The sequence below is a fragment of the Schistocerca americana genome, chromosome 1, assembly GCF_021461395.2.
Source record: "Schistocerca americana isolate TAMUIC-IGC-003095 chromosome 1, iqSchAmer2.1, whole genome shotgun sequence".
NCBI lineage: Eukaryota > Metazoa > Arthropoda > Insecta > Orthoptera > Acrididae > Schistocerca > Schistocerca americana.
Window position 1 is genome coordinate 1,148,596,387 of NC_060119.1, and position 20,358 is coordinate 1,148,616,744.

General features: G+C 41.7%; 1 protein-coding gene across 1 annotated transcript in view; it reads right to left on the reverse strand.

The window, feature by feature from the left end:
- The window catches only part of LOC124619380 (probable peroxisomal acyl-coenzyme A oxidase 1), a 96,151-nt gene that overhangs the window by 35,075 nt on the left and 40,718 nt on the right, over window positions 1-20,358 (reverse strand). The window contains exons 5-6 of the mRNA XM_047145718.1: window positions 6,575-6,694; window positions 3,570-3,694 (exon numbers count right to left, since the gene is read on the reverse strand). Coding sequence (XP_047001674.1) covers window positions 3,570-3,694; window positions 6,575-6,694 — 245 coding nt within the window. The remainder of the gene's footprint in view (window positions 1-3,569; window positions 3,695-6,574; window positions 6,695-20,358) is intronic.

The following is a 20,358-nucleotide window of genomic DNA, read 5'->3' on the forward strand; positions in this document are numbered from 1 at the left end:
CATCATCATGGACATGTCACACGATGGGGAGGTCACCACACTTCTGACATTTCCTCCCCTTGTTTTCACACCTCTGCGATGGAGGTCAGGACCATGACACCCAGTGTTGAAATCACATGATTTTCTTATGAGTGACCGAGAAAAATATTTCAGGCAACCTACTGATCATATGTTTTCTTATGGGTGACCGAGAAAAAGATTTCAGGCAACCTACTGCTCACATGATTTTCTTATGGGTGACCGAGAAAATGATTTCAGGCAACCTACTGCTCAGAACTGACACAAAACGTCCTCAGTAAGTGCATAAAGTACGTCAGTGAAACCATTTCTTCCCTTAGGGCATGAATTCCCACATATATCGCGGTCTAAAATGGTTCACACTGCAATGAGCAATGGCACGATGTTCTTGACAGTGTTTGCCACTGCTGACATCCCTCTGACAATTCAACCCTACTCTAAGGACATTGTGGGGCTGCAACCACATGCTCCGACTCATTTGGAGTGTAGTGAGGTTGCAATTTTTGCTCTGGTATCCAGGGTGGCCGCACTAGAGACTGTTCAAAACCATTCTATGAAATCTGAACACTATCTGAAGCAGCAAAGGGCTCTTACGCTTTTGCAACCTTCCTGTTTTGCATCATCCTGTGTCGTGATTACGGAGGAGTGGAACACAGAAATGTGCGTGAATAAATCAGCAATTGTCCCTCTAAGACCCACCAGTTTGGCAACATCCTCGGTGTCCCCAACCTTTGTTGAGCACGTTAGATATGTACCTGCCAGGGACCTTGGCACTCATTCAGCTATGTGGTGCCTTCAGGGTTGGTCAGCTGGGGATATAATGCGAACACCTTGTGAACTACACAAGCACTTGTGCATCCTGTTGCCACAAACTGTTCTCCTGTTTGGAGCAGAAGTAAATCCAGACCAATACCATGGCTATCAGTGCTTGCAGTATTTGCCAACCATATCTCCAACAACCACAAGCAATAACACAGGAATGGATGAAACTCAAAAGATACAGAGAATTACCAGTTCATGAAACATTGTTCAATTGACCACACAAACAACTAACACTCTAGAAATCAATATGGGTAAACAACGGTGAACTCATTCCAAAAACCTATGGTCTAAGGCAGTGATATGCAAAGTTTTTGGGTCCACAACTCCAGTGACCGGTATCGCATTGTGTTCAGTGATGAATTGCGGCTCTTTATTACCCCAGATCATCATCAGTGAGTAATGTGGGGACCTGGGAAGAGATACCATTTTTCCAACATTACAGAGAGGCACAGTGGTTTTACTCCTGGCATTACGGCGTGGGAAGTGATTGGGTATGATTTCAGGGCATGGCTTGTAGTGAATGTGGGAACTCATACAGCACAACAGTGCGCCATGGCCCTCTCACATCCTCGTGTGTTACCTCTCATGCAACACTATTGTGGTGCCATTTTTCAATAGTTTAATGTTCGCTAACACATGGCACATGTCTCTACGAACTATCTATGTGAAGTTGAGGTATTCCCATGGCCAGCAAGGGCTCCAGACCTGTCCCTAGTAGAACGTGTGGATCTGGCTCAGACATCAACTCTGTCCCACTGCCAGAATGCAAGATATCAAGGACCTGTTGAAACTGCTGTGGGTCAGCTCACTCCGGGAGAGGATACAATGATTTTACGTCACCCCTTCCATCTGAATCAGTGGATGCATCCAAGCCAGATGGAATGCATCATTATACTGATAAGTGGGCTCATACACTGGGGTGACAAAAGTCATGGGATACCCCCTAATATTGTGTCAGACCTCATTTTGTCTAGCATAGTGCAGAGACTCGACATGGCATAGATTCCACAAGTCATTGGAAGTCCCCTGTAGAAATACTGAGCTGTGTTACCTCTGTAGCTGTCCATAATTGTGAAAGTGTTGCCGATACAAGATTTTTTGCACCAACTGACCACTCGATTCTGTCCCATAAATGTTTGACGGGTTCCATGTTGGGTGATCTGGGTGGCCAAGTCATTCACTTGAAATGTCTAGACTGTTCTTCAAACCGATTGTGAACAACTGTGGTCTGTAAGATGGTGCACTGTCATCCATAAAAATTCTATCATTGTTTGGGAACATGAATGGTTGCAAATGGTCTCCAAGTAGCTGAACATAACCATCCCAGTCAATGCTGTGTTCAGTTGGATCAGAGGACCAAGTCCATTCCATATAAACGAAGGCACACCATTACGGAGGCACCAGAAGTTTGCACACTGCCTTATTAGCAACTTGGGTTGGTGGCTTCATGGGGTCTGCATCACATTTGAACCCTACCAGCAGCTCTTACCAACGAATTATCAATACTCATCTGACCAGGCCTCTGTTTTCCAGACATCTAGGGTCCAATCAATATAATGAAGAGCCCAGGAGACATGCTGCAGGCGATGTCATGCTGTTAGTAAAGGCACTCTCGTCAGTTGTCTTCTGCCACAGCCCATTAATGCCAAATTTCGCTGCACTGTTCTGAAGGATACATTCATCTTATATCCCGCATTGATTTCTGCAGTTATTTCGTGTAGTGTTATTTGTCTGTTAGCACTGGCAATTCTACAAAAATGCCACTACTTTTATTTGTTAAGTGAAGGCCGTCAGGCACTGTATTGTCCACGGTGAGAGGTAATGCCTGAAATTTGCTATTCTTCGCACACTCTTGACACTACGTATGTCAGAATATTGTATTCCCTAATGATTTCTGAAATGGAATGTCCCATGCATCTAGTTCCAACTACCATTCCATATTCAAAGTCTGTTAATTCCCATCTTGTGGCCATAATCATGTTGGAAATCTTTTCACATGAATCACCTGAGTGCAAATGACAGCTCCACCAATGCACTCCCTTTTACACCTTGGGTACACAGTATGGCTGCCACATGTGTATGTGCATATCGCTATCCCTGTCACCTCAGTGAACTGCCAAGTTCTTTGAAAACTGACTCAATTTTCTAATCACTGAAATAACAAAACATACCCTCTGAACTTAAGAAGTTTCCTTTTGTTTCCCTCTAACCTTCTAGATAGCTCACTTTTTCTGTCAGGCATGTAGATACTGACATTTCATAAGCAACTCTGGGGTGGATGATGCATGGTGCATGGACGCATCAGTATTATTTCTCCCTTACTGTATTTGGTTATTTCATTTTATCATCATAGGCACACAAAGATACCTGTAACAGAACCACACTACGAAACATGCATATGAATGGTTGGCAAAATAATGTTCGACAATGAAAACTCCTACAAAAAAATGTCTGATTAGCAACATGAACAGAACCCTTCTGCAACTCATATGACCTCTACACATCATTTGGTGGGTGTGCTCACTGTTCTTATGCCTACAGTTTTCTATAGTGGTAAAAGATATAATTGCTGTCACTGTAGTTCCAATTAAAATAACAGGTACCTTTATGTATTTGTCCTTTCACCATCCATACATCTGTCCAACGCACATGCTTTTAGAAGTATGATATTAACATAAAAAATGATATGAAAACCCAAGACTGTATCAGAGAGATTTAAGGAAGATTACCTCAAGCACTTGTGAATTCTTCATCAGCATATTTTCTCGAGGAATACGAACACTTTTGAAGCCTAGGTATCCATTGTTTGTGCAGTTCATCCCCAGCTTTGTACCTATTTCTCCTATTACGATACCTGTTGGAAAAATGTTTGAAAATTGCACACATTTTTAATTATTTAACTCAAAGCTTATCTAACTGTGTTCACCTGTACAGTAATAATATTTATTTTGAGTGCTAAGTAATAATATTGTTATGTGCCCGAAATTTTCTTTTACTAAATAAAAATGTCAACAGAAGAAATTTTGTTTCTGTTACTTACTCTCACCCAGCCAGTTTCAAGTACATTGAATTTTTTTGGGATTGTGTGGACGATATTTTTCTGCAAGTCTGATGGTATGTCCCGATCTCGCAGATTCAACACACCGACTTGAATAGTCATTTGGTTGTGACTTCTCCTAATAACTTTAGAATTTCCAAAGCAATGTTATACCCCTTCTGCCTTATCTGATTGCAAGTCTTCCAAAGCCCTATAAAGCCTGACTAATACTGGATCTCCTGTGTCTTCCATATCAACTCCCACATCATATTATCAGGCAAGACCTCCCTCCATAGACGGTTTCATTGTATTCTTTCTACTTATCTGTTCTCTCCTTCATGTGTAACAGTGAAATTTCAGTTTCATTCTTAATGTTGATGCCCTTGCTTTTAATTTTAACAAATGCTGTTTTGACTTTTCTGTATGATGAATCAGCCTTTATGACAAACATTTGTTTTTGCATTTCTTCAAATTTTTCCTACTGTCACTTTTTCCTAGCTCCCCTGCACTTCCTAAGTAACTTACATTGTTGTGTTTCTGTCTTTTCCTAAACATTTTTACACCATCTCCTTTCATTAAGCAATTGAAGTATTTCTCTTGTTACCAAAGGTTTCTTCACAGTTACCTTCCCTGTACCTATGTTTATCTACCCAGTTTGTTGATAGTCTTTTTAAAGACATCCATTCCTCTTCAAATTAACTGACTACTGAGGTGTTAATTATCTCAGTAGTAATAGCTTCAGAGAACATCAAAAACATCTCATAGTTCCAGAATGAGATTTTCACTCTGCAGCGGAGCGTGCGCTGATATGAAACTTCCTGGCAGATTAAAACTGTGTGCCCGATCGAGACTCGAACTCGGGACCTTTGCCTTTCGCGGGCAAGTGCTCTACCATCTGAGCTACCGAAGCACGACTCACGCCCGGTACTCACAACTTTACTTCTGCCAGTATCTCGTCTCCTACCTTCCAAACTTTACAGAAGCTCTCCTGCGAACCTTGCAGAACTAGCACTCCTGAAAGAAAGGATATAGCGGAGACATGGCTTAGCCACAGCCTGGGGGAGGTTTCCAGAATGAGATTTTCACTCTGCAGCGGAGTGTGCGCTGATATGAAACTTCCTGGCAGATTAAAACTGCGTGCCCGACCGAGACTCGAACTCGGGACCTTTGCCTTTCGCGGGCAAGTGCTCTACCATCTGAGCTACCGAAGCACGACTCGCGCCCGGTACTCACAGCTTTACTTCTGCCAGTATCTCGTCTCCTACCTTCCAAACTTTACAGAAGCTCTCCTGCGAACCTTGCAGTACCGGGCGTGAGTCGTGCTTCGGTAGCTCAGATGGTAGAGCACTTGCCCGCGAAAGGCAAAGGTCCCGAGTTCGAGTCTCGGTCGGGCACACAGTTTTAATCTGCCAGGAAGTTTCATATCAGCGCACACTCCGCTGCAGAGTGAAAATCTCATTCTGGAAACATCCCCCAGGCTGTGGCTAAGCCATGTCTCCGCTATATCCTTTCTTTCAGGAGTGCTAGTTCTGCAAGGTTCGCAGGAGAGCTTCTGTAAAGTTTGGAAGGTAGGAGACGTGATACTGGCAGAAGTAAAGCTGTGAGTACCGGGCGTGAGTCGTGCTTCGGTAGCTCAGATGGTAGAGCACTTGCCCGCGAAAGGCAAAGGTCCCGAGTTTGAGTCTCGGTCGGGCACGCAGTTTTAATCTGCCAGGAAGTTTTACATCTCATAGTTCCTCAGTACTACAGTATTCGACTTTTTCCTCAATGATTCTTCTTCACAATTCTCTTAAACTTCAATCCACTCTTCATCATTGCTAAATTGCAATATGAATCTATACATGTTCCTGGGTACACCTTACAGTCCAATATCTGACCTAGGAAACCGCTCATCCACTGCCACTGACATGAGTTGATTATTTTGACGAAACTTCTCACAGCAAAAGGGCACAGTTTGAGGTTAAAAAGCAGTTGTTCTCTACCACGCCATGACAAACAAGGCCTTAGTAATGTGGATGTGCGCAGTTTGATTTTCTCTCTCTCTCTCTCTCTCTCTCTCTCTCTCTCTCTCTCTCTCACTCACACACACACACACACACACACACACACACACACACACACACACACACACAATTGACATTCACTACTGTAGATCTCTGTACGTGAGTGAAACTTCAACAGATTCTGTATATCATAGTAACTATCAATAGTATTAACGACAGCATTGTTTATATCACAACAACTTATGTTACTGTTTTATTTATTTATTGTCATATTTAGTAATATATGTGCATCATATTTTATTAGCAGAAAAACCACCACTTTCAAACAGACTGCTGGTTTTTCAATTACAGTCTGCCATAGATTATTCATTATGATGAAGTACTGCATAAATCACAATCTAATCAAACTGACAATTTACAGTAAGTAGCTAGTCATTTTATAGCACACATTGGACATGAATGTGTCTGCATGTACACCATTAATGCATTTCAGAATGACTGAGGATGGCATGTGACAATGTCATTTGATATTGTTCATCCATTATTCTACATTGATTCACACTTTCAGTGATTAATCATATCTGAGTTTATTTTACATCAGCAAAAAGAAAGTGTGATCAATAGACCAGCACTCTTCAGGAACATTTGTAACTTAAAAATACTGACAATCACAGTAAAGGATTATTAAATTTACCTGGCAATGGATGATGAGTCTCCTCATCCCTTAGCTGCACAATAAATGGATGGATGCCATGACACTTGCCCCTTGTGTGAAGCTGTGCCATAACAACTGCATAATTTGCTGTCTGCCCCACTGCAACAAGAACAGAAATCCATTAAACTCATGTATGCTTAATGTAATTGGAAATTTAAGAGGAATATTTTTAGATTTATTTTTAATGGTGATGCAACATGATTTTAAAACATACAAAGAACATTTTAATTGCTGAAACATTCCTTTAAAAAAATAAAAGTAAAGTTATCTCCAAAATGAAGGTTGGTTGCTTTAGTAGGCATGGTTCTACAGGACGTGGTATGCCCCACCTTTCTCTGCCCTTTGATTTACCTTGCCAGTTATAAGCGAGCTATTGTTTAATATGGACTCTAAACTGTGGGGAAAACTGACATTTTTACACGATTCAGTCTTTGCCAAGGGTAAAAGAAATGAAAAGTGACAGAAAATTCCTAGTTCTGACAGGGAATCAAACCCTGAGCAGCCTTTGAATTGTAGTCTGGAACTTACTATCGAGCTACACATAGTCAAATTACTAAACAATTACCTAGTCATCTTTGGAAGTTACCTGCACATTGCAGAAGAATAAAACAACTTTAGAAATGAATAAGAAAACTCAATACAAAAATTTGCAACCTGAATAACAACTGATCAAATAGCAGTAATCATTAAGAAGTACAGAAACTGAACTTTGGTAGTACTCGTAGTAAATTTGGATGATGGGAAATTACAGTTTCTTCTGTTGGATACATGAATAAAAATGAAAAGAGGACAAGTGATGGATATGTGGTAAGGTGTGGTGTTTCTCTTCTGTTAATGTGTACTCTACCCCACCTACATTTATACCTTATGGAATATGTCAGAGAGTAAATTTACCGGGTGATCAAAAAGTCAGTATAAATTTGAAAACTTAATAAACCACAGAATAATGTAGATAGAGAGGTAAAAATTGACACACATGCTTGGAATGACATGGGGTTTTATTAGGAAAAACAAAAGAGTATTGCTAGACGTGTGAAAGATCTCTTGCGTGCATTGTTTGGTGATGATTGTGCGCTCAGCCACCACTTTCGTCATGCTTGGCTCCCAGATCCCCAGACCTCAGTCCATGCGATTATTGGCTTTGGAGTTACCTGAAGTCGCAAGTGTACCGTGATCGACCGACATCTCTAGGGATGCTGAAAGACAACATCCGACACCAATGCCTCACTATAACTCAGGACATGCTTTACAGTGCTGTTCACAACATTATTCCTCGACTACAGCTATTGTTGAGGAATGATGGTGGACATATTGAGCAATTCCTGTAAAGATCATCATCTTTGCTTTGTCTTACTTTGTTATGCTAATTATTGCTGTTCTGATCAGATGAAAGGCCATCTGTCGGACGTTTTTTGAACTTTTGTAATTTTTTTTTTTTTTTTTGGGGGGGGGGGGGGGGATTCTAATAAAACCCCATGTCATTCCAAGCATGTGTGTCAATTTGTACCTCTCTATCTACAGTATTCCGTGATTTATTCAGTTTTCAAATTTATACTGACTTTTTGATCACCCGGTACTTTTGGTACTATTGTCATTTCCACTGACCTTTTGTGTTCCCTTTGCAAATGTTGCAAGGAAGATTGTCAGTAAGCCATCATACGACCTCAGAGTTCTCTGACTTTCCCATCACTGTTACTTTGCAAACTGTATATGGGGGATCTAAGGATCTAATGCCTTTCTTATGGTGTCTGCTACAGGAGAAGTTTGATGAGCATCTCTGTGATGCTAAAATTTACTAAACTAGGCAATTATTTTCTGTTAATATGGCTGGACAGTCCTGCAATATTTTAAAAATGACAACATTTTCCAAATGGGTTGTTATTAAATGTTTCTACTCACAATCACAATTTTGCCCTATTGTGTCATTCTCAAATGACAGCTCACTGAAGTGTGTCAGTGCATAACTGTTCCTTTTAAGAGGACACTGTCCTCATCTCAACCACATTTACAAATTGCATATGCATTATAGGACAGAATTCTTTGTCATTTATATAAAAGAAAGATTCTGCACTGATACACTCCTTAGTGAGCTGTCTCTCAGGAAAGGCATAGACTGAAACTTCAGTTGTGAATAAGGACACATAACAACAGCCCAGGGAAGAAAAAGTCATGTCTAAAATAAACCATATTCAGAATGTAGCGTACTCCTTTGTATCTCCCATATCCCAGACTGGCTAGAGATTCTCAAGCATCGGCTGAGAGAGTGTTTTGTAAGCCACGTTGCATCGGCTTGAGTGAACCACAATTTGGTTGCCAGTTGTGAAAACCCAGTGGCAGGCACTGCAATACTGCTACCTCTGCATCCTGAACTCTGCACGCTGCCTTACGAGATGCCAGCTCACTGCACATACAATGCCTGGGGCAGCAATTTTCAGGCACACATGACAACAAGCAGGGTTTCCTGTCACAATGATGCTGACTGGAGAAGTATAGCTAGGCCTCCAGCCCAACAGAGGAGCACACATGCTGGGGACTCATCTCTCGTCACCTGACATTAGACCTGACCTGTCCTGTCCTGCCCCAATGTCATCCTGCACTCCTGACATAACTATTACTGGGGCCATGCTGCACTTTGAGTCCAGTCCTGTCTATGATTCCATCTAGAGAAATGATGCAGCCTCAGTGCCAGCCGACTGTCTCCATAATCAATACTGGCTGCTAGACGCAGTCATGGGCCTCCTAGTGCCAGCTGGCATGATGTCCTCTGTAAGGATACTGTAATTGACATCCTCGCCAGTGAACTACCTAGCAGCAGGCACTAGCTGCTGAGCCTCATGTTCTAAAACATTCTGTGGTCTCTCACCTTTTTTCCGGCAGACAGGGTCCTGTCGTGTCATGGCAAGAGTATGTGTTAGTAGCGAGGACATGGTAGCAGTAGTGGGGCAGACTCAGTCAAGTGAACATGTCGTGAAATAGCTGTGAATCATAAATACACAAGGTGGATTATTATGTGTTTAATACTGCATTAAGGGAAATATTTCATTGAAACAGAAATGTTCCACCATCCATGGCTTTTTTGGAGTGTGACGACGATGAGGTCCCATACTCCGAGGAGCGTCGGGGACGATGTGGGAGACCTGCACCGCTGTACTAGGCAAGGTCCTAGTAGAGGTGGTTTGCCATTGCCTTCCTCCAACCGTAATGGGGATGAATGATGATGACGATGATGATGATGATGATGATGATGAAGACAACACCCAGTCATCTCGAGGCAGGAAAAATCCCTGACCCGCCGGGAATCGAACCCGGGACCCCGTGCGCGGGAAGCGAGAACGCTATCGCAAGACCACGAATTTGTCAGTATTATCGAAGTTAATGGCTGTGATATAATTAGGCATGTTTTCCATTGTCATCAATGTCAGATATGTTATCTTTTATTCTAGAAGGATCTTAGCATCTCTCATTACAATTTTGGCGGTAAATAATTAGAGATATGCCAAGTACAGTCCAGCAGCAATTTCATTTTTATGTGGTCATGGCTGGAGTAAGCCATTTGTCCCATAGTCTGATTGCTAACCATGAGAAATATGGTCAGAAAGCTTGAAATTATGGTTGGGCAGCTTACATCTCAGGCATCAAACTAGGTCTGTTCTGGTGGGGCCTACAGTAGATGTCAATGTCTAGCACTCCATTGACACCAGAGATCCTGGGTTAATCACAGGCCATGCCAAACATGGCTTGCTGTCTCACAGCCTACCCACAACTCGCACCGCTGGTGCTGGTTGCCTCTTTGTGGTGGGGCTGTGCTGACACAGTCCATCTCAGTAATTCTGCCCTAGATGGCTGTAGCTACCATTGTGGGTGGCATGTTCTGTCATCTCAATGGTTCTTGGATGCAGGCACTGGCCAATTCTGCCATACAGGATGGGCTGCTAATAAAAGCTGTTTAATTCAAGATGGCCACCAAGTAAGATCACAGGTATTTTCTTTGTCCCCAAAAAGAACTTATTGAAGAAGAAATAGTGTCAAATTTAAATTTTCTTAGTTTCATATATTTGCTGTAGTGTCCATTCTTGTCACACAACTGAATATTAGCGACCCAGCAGAGCTTATTCTTGAAAAAACTTCATGTTATCTGAAGTCCCAATAATCGTGACATAACCTGAAATTTTGCATGACAAACACAAAAAAATTCTATGCAAGTTTTCTTGATAGTGCAAAATTTGTTAAAAAAAAGACAGCTACTAGTTTCATTATTGTCTATTGTCTCCGTAAAAGTGTAATTAAACATTTCTAAATTGTATTTAACTAACACATTTTGTACTGTTTACTACTAAGACAGACACGATCTAGGCCTAAATTTTCTGAGTTATAAACGTTTAAAAACTTGACAAAACACATTTGATAATGTAAATTATCTAAAAGCAAAGTAATTACTAATTCATTCTTCTGTCATTGTATCTCTAAATCAGTACAAAACAACAACAACAACAACAAATGCACATAAGACTCCTTTTTCTTTCACACACACACACACACAGAGCCAATCTCGCGTCCTTGACAAATTTAAAACATTCTTCAAACTTAATTATTCTTTCGAAACTACCCATGAGTGAGAAATGTGGCAGCTGTTATAGGGTAGTGAGTAGAGTGATTTGTTGCCAATCTTGCAGGAAATATTTTCACAGGGGGGGGGGGGGGGGGATGCAGTGGGAAGAATGTTGGGAGAACAGAAGAGGCTCTCTCCTGGTACTGCAGAGTATGCAGTAGGAACATTTTGATTGGGGAACAGGAAAGGAAAATCTGTGCCCTTCAGGCACAGTTGGTGGAAGCAAGGAAGGAACTGATAACGATCAAGGGAGATAGGGGGCAGGAGGGTGGTTGGGAACTGGTAGCTGGTAGGAGGATAGGAAGAAAGAGAACGCAATCTGACGATTTATCATCAACACCAAAAACAGGTATCTACCACTGCCAGAGTTAAGTCAAGAAGAGCCTCAGGTAGAACGAGGAGCAGGAAATGTGCAGCACACTTCAACCAATGCCAAGAAGCCTAGGAATGTACGAAGTGTTAGTAAGAAGAAAGTGCTGCTACTTGGTAGTAGCCATGGGTGAGGTGTAGGCCCTCGGTTACAGGAAAGTTTAGGGGCAGTGTACCAGGCCACCAGTATCCTCAAGCCAAATGTAGGGCCAAGTCATGTGATAGAGAACTCAGGGTCTTTATGTAAGGACTTTACAAAAGAGGGCCACGTAGTGATAGTGGGTGGTGTGATACTAAAATGTAGACTTTCACGGCCGGAAATATCATGTCCATTATAATTATCCGGGCTGTTATGCCGTGGTCGGTTGATGAATTCTGTGTTGATTCCCAACGTTTCGTCTCCGACTGCGGGAGACATCTTCAAGGACAGCCAGAGGACATATTGGTCAGCTTCGATGTGGTATCGCTGTTTACCATGGTTCCACTTAATGATGTATTGGAACAGCTGGAGCGAATTTTTCCTGCCGATATTTCAGAACTGTTTAAGTGCTGTTTGACGACCACATACTTCAAGTGGAATGAACAGTTTTATGAGCAAACGGATGGCATGGCTATGGAAAGCCCCCCTAAGTCCCGTAATTGCAAACTTCTTTATGGAGAAATTCGAAGAACAGGCCTTAGGTACTGCCAGCAAAAAACCAAATGTATGGTTCCGATACGTGGATGACACGTTTGTGCTGTGGAGACATGGTAGGGAGGAACTAAGCCGGTTCCACAAACATCTCAACAGCATAAACTCGAGAATTCAGTTTACAATGGAGGAGGAGGTAGATGGCAAGTTACATTTCCTCGACGTGCTTGTTTTTAGAAATGAAAATGGTAGTTTGGGCCACTCAGTATACCGCAAACCCACGCACACGGACCGTTATTTGCACCGGGATTCGAACCACCACCCACAACAGAAGCGGGGTGTTATCAAGACGTTAGCGGACAGAGCTAGAAATATTTGTGAACCTGAGTTGCTCGACACTGAGATGGAACATCTCCACAATGCACTAATGAAGAACGGATATTCGTCCGCCGAAATAAAACGTGCATTGAGGCAGCCACGCAGAAATCATACTGACGTACAGGCTACTGCAAAACCTAAGGTTTTCCTGCCGTTTGTTAAAAATGTAACGGAAAGAATAGGGAGGCTCTTGACGAAGCGGAATATTACCGTAATTTACAAGCCCACCAGGAAGATACAGGAATACCTTAAGCCTGCCAAGCACGCTCGCAAACCACTGGAAAAAGCTGGAGTGTATAGGATCCCATGCAGCTGTGGTGATGTTTATGTGGGTACCACTAAAAGAACTGTTTCTAAACGTTTGGAAGAGCATAAGAGAAATTGTAGAAGAGGAGAAACGGAACAATCAGCTGTTGCGGAGCATGCTTTCCAGCCAGGGAACCACAATATTCATTTCGAGGAGACGCAAGTACTAGCGGCCACAAGCGGATATTACGAAAGGCTCTACAGGGAGGCAATCGAAATCGCTAAACACCTAAATAATTTCAACCGAAAGGAGGAGGGTGTGAAATTAAACGGTATATGGATGCCGGTGTTAAAGAAGATGTGTACCACACGTCCACTACTGGGTGATGGCAACGGCGATCGACGGCGACGGACAGCGGCCAATTGCACTGACGTTTTCAAAACACGTGACGTCACACTGTGGCGTGGGAGCGCGCGGACACAGAATTTAGCGGCAGTCAGTAGCGAGCCAGTGGGTGTGTTGGGCTTTCCATTGAGCTACGGACCCCCTTGAAGATGTCTCCCGCAGTCGGAGACGAAACGTTGGGAATTGACACAGAATTCATCAACCGACCACGGCATAACAGCCCGAATAATTATAATGGACAGTGGGTGGGGTGGGAACAGTTTGGAGAGGGATGGGGCATATGACATAGGTGGTGACCTGGAAAAGATAGCTTCCCTGACTCATGGCACCAATGTACACTTTGTTGAGCTGTTCCGGCATCATGATCGACCACACCTTGATGGAGCTGTGAGCTGTGAGGCGAATCAATGTGTGGTTAGAGATGGCCCTGAAGGCAACCAACTTCGCTCATGTTTCTCTGGTACCCATCAGGACTATCAACAGATGGAGTTTCACTAGGCATGGCATACACCTTGACAGGACTGGGAAGGGAAGATTGGTACAGCTGAAATTGTGGGGGGTGGATCTTGGGCCACACATGGTCAAATACCTGTGGTTATGGGTAGGAATAGTAAGTTTTTTTTAGGATAAATCCAGACAACAGGGTCCCCTGCCTAAAGAGTATCTCCAGCAATTTAAAAAATACTGAAACAATCACACAAATACAGATTTTAACACTCCAAATGTCACTAAGAAAAACAAACCATTGGAAAGAGTAACATGGAGCATTTCACTGACTTAACAATCCTCCATAAAAACATGCAATCAATAAAAAATAAAATACAACTATTAGAAGTTGAGCTCCAAACTTTGAACTGCACAGTTACTGAGCACTGGCGCAGAAAAACAGAAATCCAACATGTAGTATTATCATTGTATGACAGGGTAAACTCTTACTGCAGAACTGCTTCAAGGGGTGGAGGATCATGCATTTATATCAGAAAAGGAACACAGTTCAAATCAAGACATGCCCTCAGTACAATAAGTGAGGACAAACACTCTGAAATATCAGCTATTGAATTAACAGGGCTTGATATCACCAAGAAATTAATAATTTTGTATGTGTATATATCTCCCAGTGGTAGTGTGGACACTTTTTTCAATAAATTAACAGAAGTTGTAGATAAAGTCTCAAGTACGAAGGTCAGCAAAATTCTGTGTGTGAACATTAATATCAACACTAATATCATAAATGAATCTAGCAGTACCCTCATAAATATCCTTCAGAGTTTTGGCATGTCCCTATTGGTCGATAGTGCAACAAGGGTTACTACACTGACTGCATCAGTAATTGACCATGTGACCACAAACATGGACAAGGAAAAATGTGACATAGCTGTAAAAGATCTCTGACTATCAGACCATCTCTGTCACATAACAGTAAAAATCAGGCAACGAACCATTCCCTAAACTACAAGCCTACAAATGACATCTATCAGAAATCTAAATAAAAGATTTTTCAAAAGAACTAGCAAAACAAAGCTGGGATGAAGTGTATAAGGAAACCAATGTGAATACGAAATTCTCTAAATACTCCATATTATTTAAACTGAACTTTGAAAAGGCAATGCTTAGATGAAGTACAAATATGTGTATTGAAACAATGCTTAGAGATTATACAAGGCCCCTTAACAAATATAATAAATGAATCCTTCACATCAGGGACGTTTCCAGAGCAGTTAAAACAGGTAAGAGTTGTACCTTTGCTTAAGAAAGGTAATGCAGAAGACATAGAAAATTACTGGCCCATTTCCCCGCTGTCACCATTCTAAAAAATAATAGAAGCAATTATGAAAGACAGATTAATGAATTACCTGAATAAATACAATCTTTTAAGCAAATCAAAGTTTGGTTTTCGGAGTGGCAAAAATACAGAGTCAGCGATAGTAGAATTCACTAAAGTTGTACTTGATGCTCTTGACAAAGATATTTTTGGATCTTTCTAAGGCCTTTGATACAGTTGACCACAAGATTCTATCAAATAAATTAGAAGCACTATGAATAAGAGAGGTAGCTAATGACTGGTTTCGATCACACCTAGCAGATAGATTACAAAGAGTAGAGATAACACAACACTTATCAGAATCAAAATACATTAATATAGGGGTTCCGCAAGGTAACATATTAGGACCAATACTATTTCTGATATACATCAATAACTTTCCCAGTACTGTTACTAATGGTGAAAAAATTCTCTTCGCTGATGACAGCAATATTATAGTCACTCAGAAAACATGAGAACTTGCAGAGAAAGCAAATGAAACTCTCAAGGAAGTTTACGATTGGTCAACAAGCAATGCAATGACATTGAACATAAAGAAAAAGAATGTTATGAATTTCAGTTTGAAGAGGGGAAAATGATGATGATAAATTAAATGTAGATGGCACCTCTATAGACTGTGTAAGAAATGCAAAATTTCTAGGAATGAATATTGATTGTCAATTGAAATGGTGTGGACACACAAAGGTACTTGCAAACAGGATGTCATCAGCATGTTATGCCCTCAGAATCCTATCATCAGTGTGTAACATGCAATGTCTTTTAGTTACATACTATTCATGCGTACACTCAATTCTTAGCACAAAATATGAACACAATTTTCAAACTTCAGAAGAGAGCCATACAAATAATAACCAAAAACAGTGGTCGAGCTCATTGTAAAGATCTGTTCAAAACACTGGGGATTTTAACTGCTTCATGAGAATATATTTACCAGTCAGTTTTACACATCAAAAATAACAATGGTAATAACTGCACAAACATCTCTGCCCATGACCATGGAACAAGAGCTAGACTCAACTTACATTTGCCAAGAAAAAATAAACATAAAACTAGAAACAGCATTTTCTACCAAGGAATAAAACTGTACAATAAATTACCAAAAGAGACTAAAAAATTGCAAAAATACACTTATTTAAAAAGGCATCTAAAAAGTACCTGTTATGCAATCCTTTTATACATTGAAGGATTACTTAGATAAAACAGAGTAGGACTTTGGTAAAAAAAGATGTTACGCAAATAAATAAATAATAATAATGATGATTATAAAAGATCCAACATTTCATTTAACGCCTTCACACTATGTTTTTTTCCTTCTTTTTTCCTTTTCTTGAAAAACAGGAATGCTTACCCGCAAGCTATGCATAGCACAATACTAACACCTCTTCCTCTTTCTGAGCTCAACATCTCACTCATTATAGAGGACTGCTGACTCAGTTTTTCAGGATAGCAAATGGGAAGTTGCAGTACAGAAAATGTCCCAGAGATACCAGTGTGTGTGTGTGTGTGTGTGTGTGTGTGTGTGTGTGTGTGTGTGTGCTTAGTGAGTGAAGTGTTATGAAACAATGTGTGTATAGTGTGTGCAGTGACTGATAGTGAGATATGAGTGAACAGTGTGGCATTATCATTATTAAATAAGTTATTTGTAAAAAAGTATTGTATACCAGGAGTAAATCAAATGACTGTCTCTAACTAGAAGTCTGTAAATGTATGTGTATACGAATTAGCTTAATTTAAATTGGTCTAAACTTGTAAATACTTTGACATGTCCTCTATCCTTGTAAAAAGAGATCTATGGATGAACAAAGCAGCAGCAGCAGCAGCTACTACTACTACTACTACTACTACTACTACTACTACTATTTCCAAGAACATTCTTTGGCTTTGTTGTTGCCTCTGATCTGGTGTTACCCATTCTCTGAGGTCATCCATACATAACATCCTGATGGCCAGGTAGCCAGTCTGCCACCAATGAGTGACTACATATTTGTCAACAAGCCGGAATGATACCTACGAGTTAAATACCCTTGAGTTTCTTCCAATGAATCTCAGCCTGGCAATGACATTTCCGATGTTCTCTCTGATTAATCCACTTTTGGTCCTTCTGGAGACATACTCCAGGATATTTTACGGTTGTTACTGTTTCCAGTTCTGAGCACAATGTGTATATTTAAAAATAATAGACCTTCCCCCTCTATTTATGCAGACCATGTTACATTTATTTGTTTTGAGGTTGAATTGCCAGTCCATGCACCAAGCATTAGTGTTCTACGGATCTTTCTGAATTCAACTATAATTTACAGGCATTTTTACTTTTGTATAAGCAACAAATCGTCAGTGAACAGCCTCTCAGAGCTTCCAACATTGTCCATGTCCTCACACCATAGCTGAAATCATGGAAAGGATATGTACAGCTGTGGATAAAATCCCACTGAAAATACTAATCAGGATATGGAAGTCGGTTCACTGTCTGGAGGAATGCATGGAACATGATAGTGACCATTTGTTATGGTGTTATACCCAAAACCAAGTGAAGGGTGTATATGATACACAATGACATACATTTTTCTTTATTTTCAGTGTGCATTTCAATAAATTTTTTGTTTTTTTCAAAGTTCTGTACTCTTTATAGCATACCATTAATTCTGTCAGCCCTGTATGTTTCACCTATTCTCTGTGTCATTTACATTAATACTGTAATTAAGCTGTAATTTGAATTTTTCCAAACACTTCCTTACATGCATCTACACTGCTCAACAAAAGTTTGGAATACTATCGTAAAATCTAGTCTACAACACTAGAGGCCTCACTGACCTGGGCACTTCATGCATTATCAACTTGCTCATGGATGGTGTTTACTATTGGCGCGCTCTGTGGCAGGTTTTCAGTCATGTAAACATATGACTGCCACAGCGGCACACTGCGAGCAGTCTAGTATTATTCAGTTTGTTTTTAGCATTGCAGTATCATGCCATGTAGAGGCCATACACCACTTTGATGGAGTGAGGATAGTGGCTTTACTTTAAGCATGTCATACACATCAAGGTTTTTTTTTATGGCGCGAAACTGCTACGGTCATTAGCGCCCGGTCTGTTACTTAGGAAAAGGTAAAAAGAAACGAAACTGGAAACCATCAGCAATGGGAACAAAACTCAAAAAATTGGAGAAACTAAAAACAGAAGAAAAGCTTTAAAAAACCACTATAATAAAAAAAAAATTTTTCACGAGCGGTCTAGCGCAACCAATAACCACCACATTCAATGATTATACTAACAACAATGTCGATTATACGATCGAGATCTATAAAATACAGCGCTACATGCTCTTCATAATGTAAAGCCCTATACACACGCACGACTCGGCGGTCGCAGAGCGACTGGCACTGAGAGCGGAAGTGCGGCTGGACCCCTGCGGCGGGCCTTATCAGACGTTATCAGCGCCGTTACGCAACCGGACATGAATTTTTCTGCAACACGGGTCTAGTAATACTAGGACCCGTGTTGTGTTGCAGCGGCCAGAAACTAAGTCCGAATTCAAGGTCAAGCGCAGTAAAACGCGTAAGACACAATACTCACCCACCGTCCCCTCTCCTAAACTCAGTAGACCACCCAAACAGTACGTATACTGTTTCATTAAGTTATTTTTAAGCAATTATTTGTTATCAGCGACGTAATCTCCATAAGAATAACACACACCGGAAGTGAATTTTTCTGCAACACGGATCAAGTAAATATACGGGACGTGCAACAATGCCATAAGCGAGCGCAACAATCATCCAACAATGGCATTGTTGCATGATTGTTGCGCTCGCTTACGCCATTGTTGCACGATTGTTGCGTGTCCCGTATATTTACTTGATCCGTGTTGCAGAAAAATTCACTTCTGGTGTGTGTTATTCTTATGGAGATTACGTCGCTGATAACGAATAATTGCTTAAAAATAACTTAATTAAACAGTATACGTACTGTTTGGGTGGTCTACTGAGTTTAGGAGAGGGGATGGTGGGTGGGTATTGTGTCTTACTCGAGAACGCGATCGGCTGAGCGCGTGTCATCTGCTAAAATGGAAGATATATCAGGCGACAGCTGTAGACGGGCGAGTAACAGAGTAAAAAAGGGGCACTCAAGAAAAAGGTGTCTTACCGTCCACAGCTGGGAGCAGTGGGGACAGAGTGGGGGAGGATCACCACTTAAAAGATGTCGATGGCTAAAAAGACAGTGCCCCATCCGGAGTCTAGTTAAAATTACCTCCTCCCGATGACGCGTTCGGGAGGAAGAGGTCCAAGCACAGGGAAAAGGTTTCACGTCCCGCAATTTATTATTGGGAAGTGTCTACCAATGTGCGTGCCATAAAAAAGCAACACGATGACATAAAACACTCCGTAGATCGGCGAAGGGAATCATGCGAATAGCTGGTCGAAGAAGAGAGACTGCTGCCTTGACCGCTATATCGGCCGCCTCATTTCCACAGATACCAACGTGTCCTGGGATCCAGAGGAACGCCACAGAGACGCCCCCCAAGTGGAGCAAGTGGAGGCAGTCCTGAATCCGGTGGACCAGAGGGTGGACAGGGTAGAGAGCTTGGAGACTGAGGAGAGAGCTGAGAGAATCTGAACAGATAACATACTGTATCCGCTGATGGCGACCGATGTATTGGACAGTCTGGAGAACAGTGTAAAGCTCCGCAGTATAAACCGAACACTGGTCGGGAAGCCGAAATCGATTTGGGGTGTCGCCAACAATATAGGCACTCCCAACACCTAACGATGTTTGTGAGCCAGCAGTGTAAATAAATGTGGCATTCTTCATTTGTGCGCATAGAGCAGCAAATGCCCAACGATAGACAAGTGAGGGGGTACCATCCTTGGGAAACTGACAAAGGTCACGGAGCAGGCAGGTCCGGGGATGGAACCAAGGCAGTGCTGTACCCCAAGTTGTCAAGAAAGTTTTAGGAAAGCGGAAGGAAAGAGAATGGAGCAGTTGACGGAAGCGGACTCCCAGTGGTAGTAGGGAGGAAGGGCGGCCTGCATACCCTAAATCCAAGGAGGCGTCGAAAAAAATTTCATGGGCCGGATTTGCAGGCATGGAAGACAGGTGGCTAGCATAACGACTCAGAAGAGGTTCAGCAGTCTCAGCATAAAGGTTTTCCACAGGGCTGGTGTAGAAAGTTCCAGATACTAAACGTAATCCACGGTGGTGGACAGAGTCGAGACGACGAAGAATAGACGGCCGAGCAGAGGAGTAAACTATGCTTCCATAGTCCAATTTCGATCGCATTAAGGCGCGATAGAGGCGGAGAAGGGCCA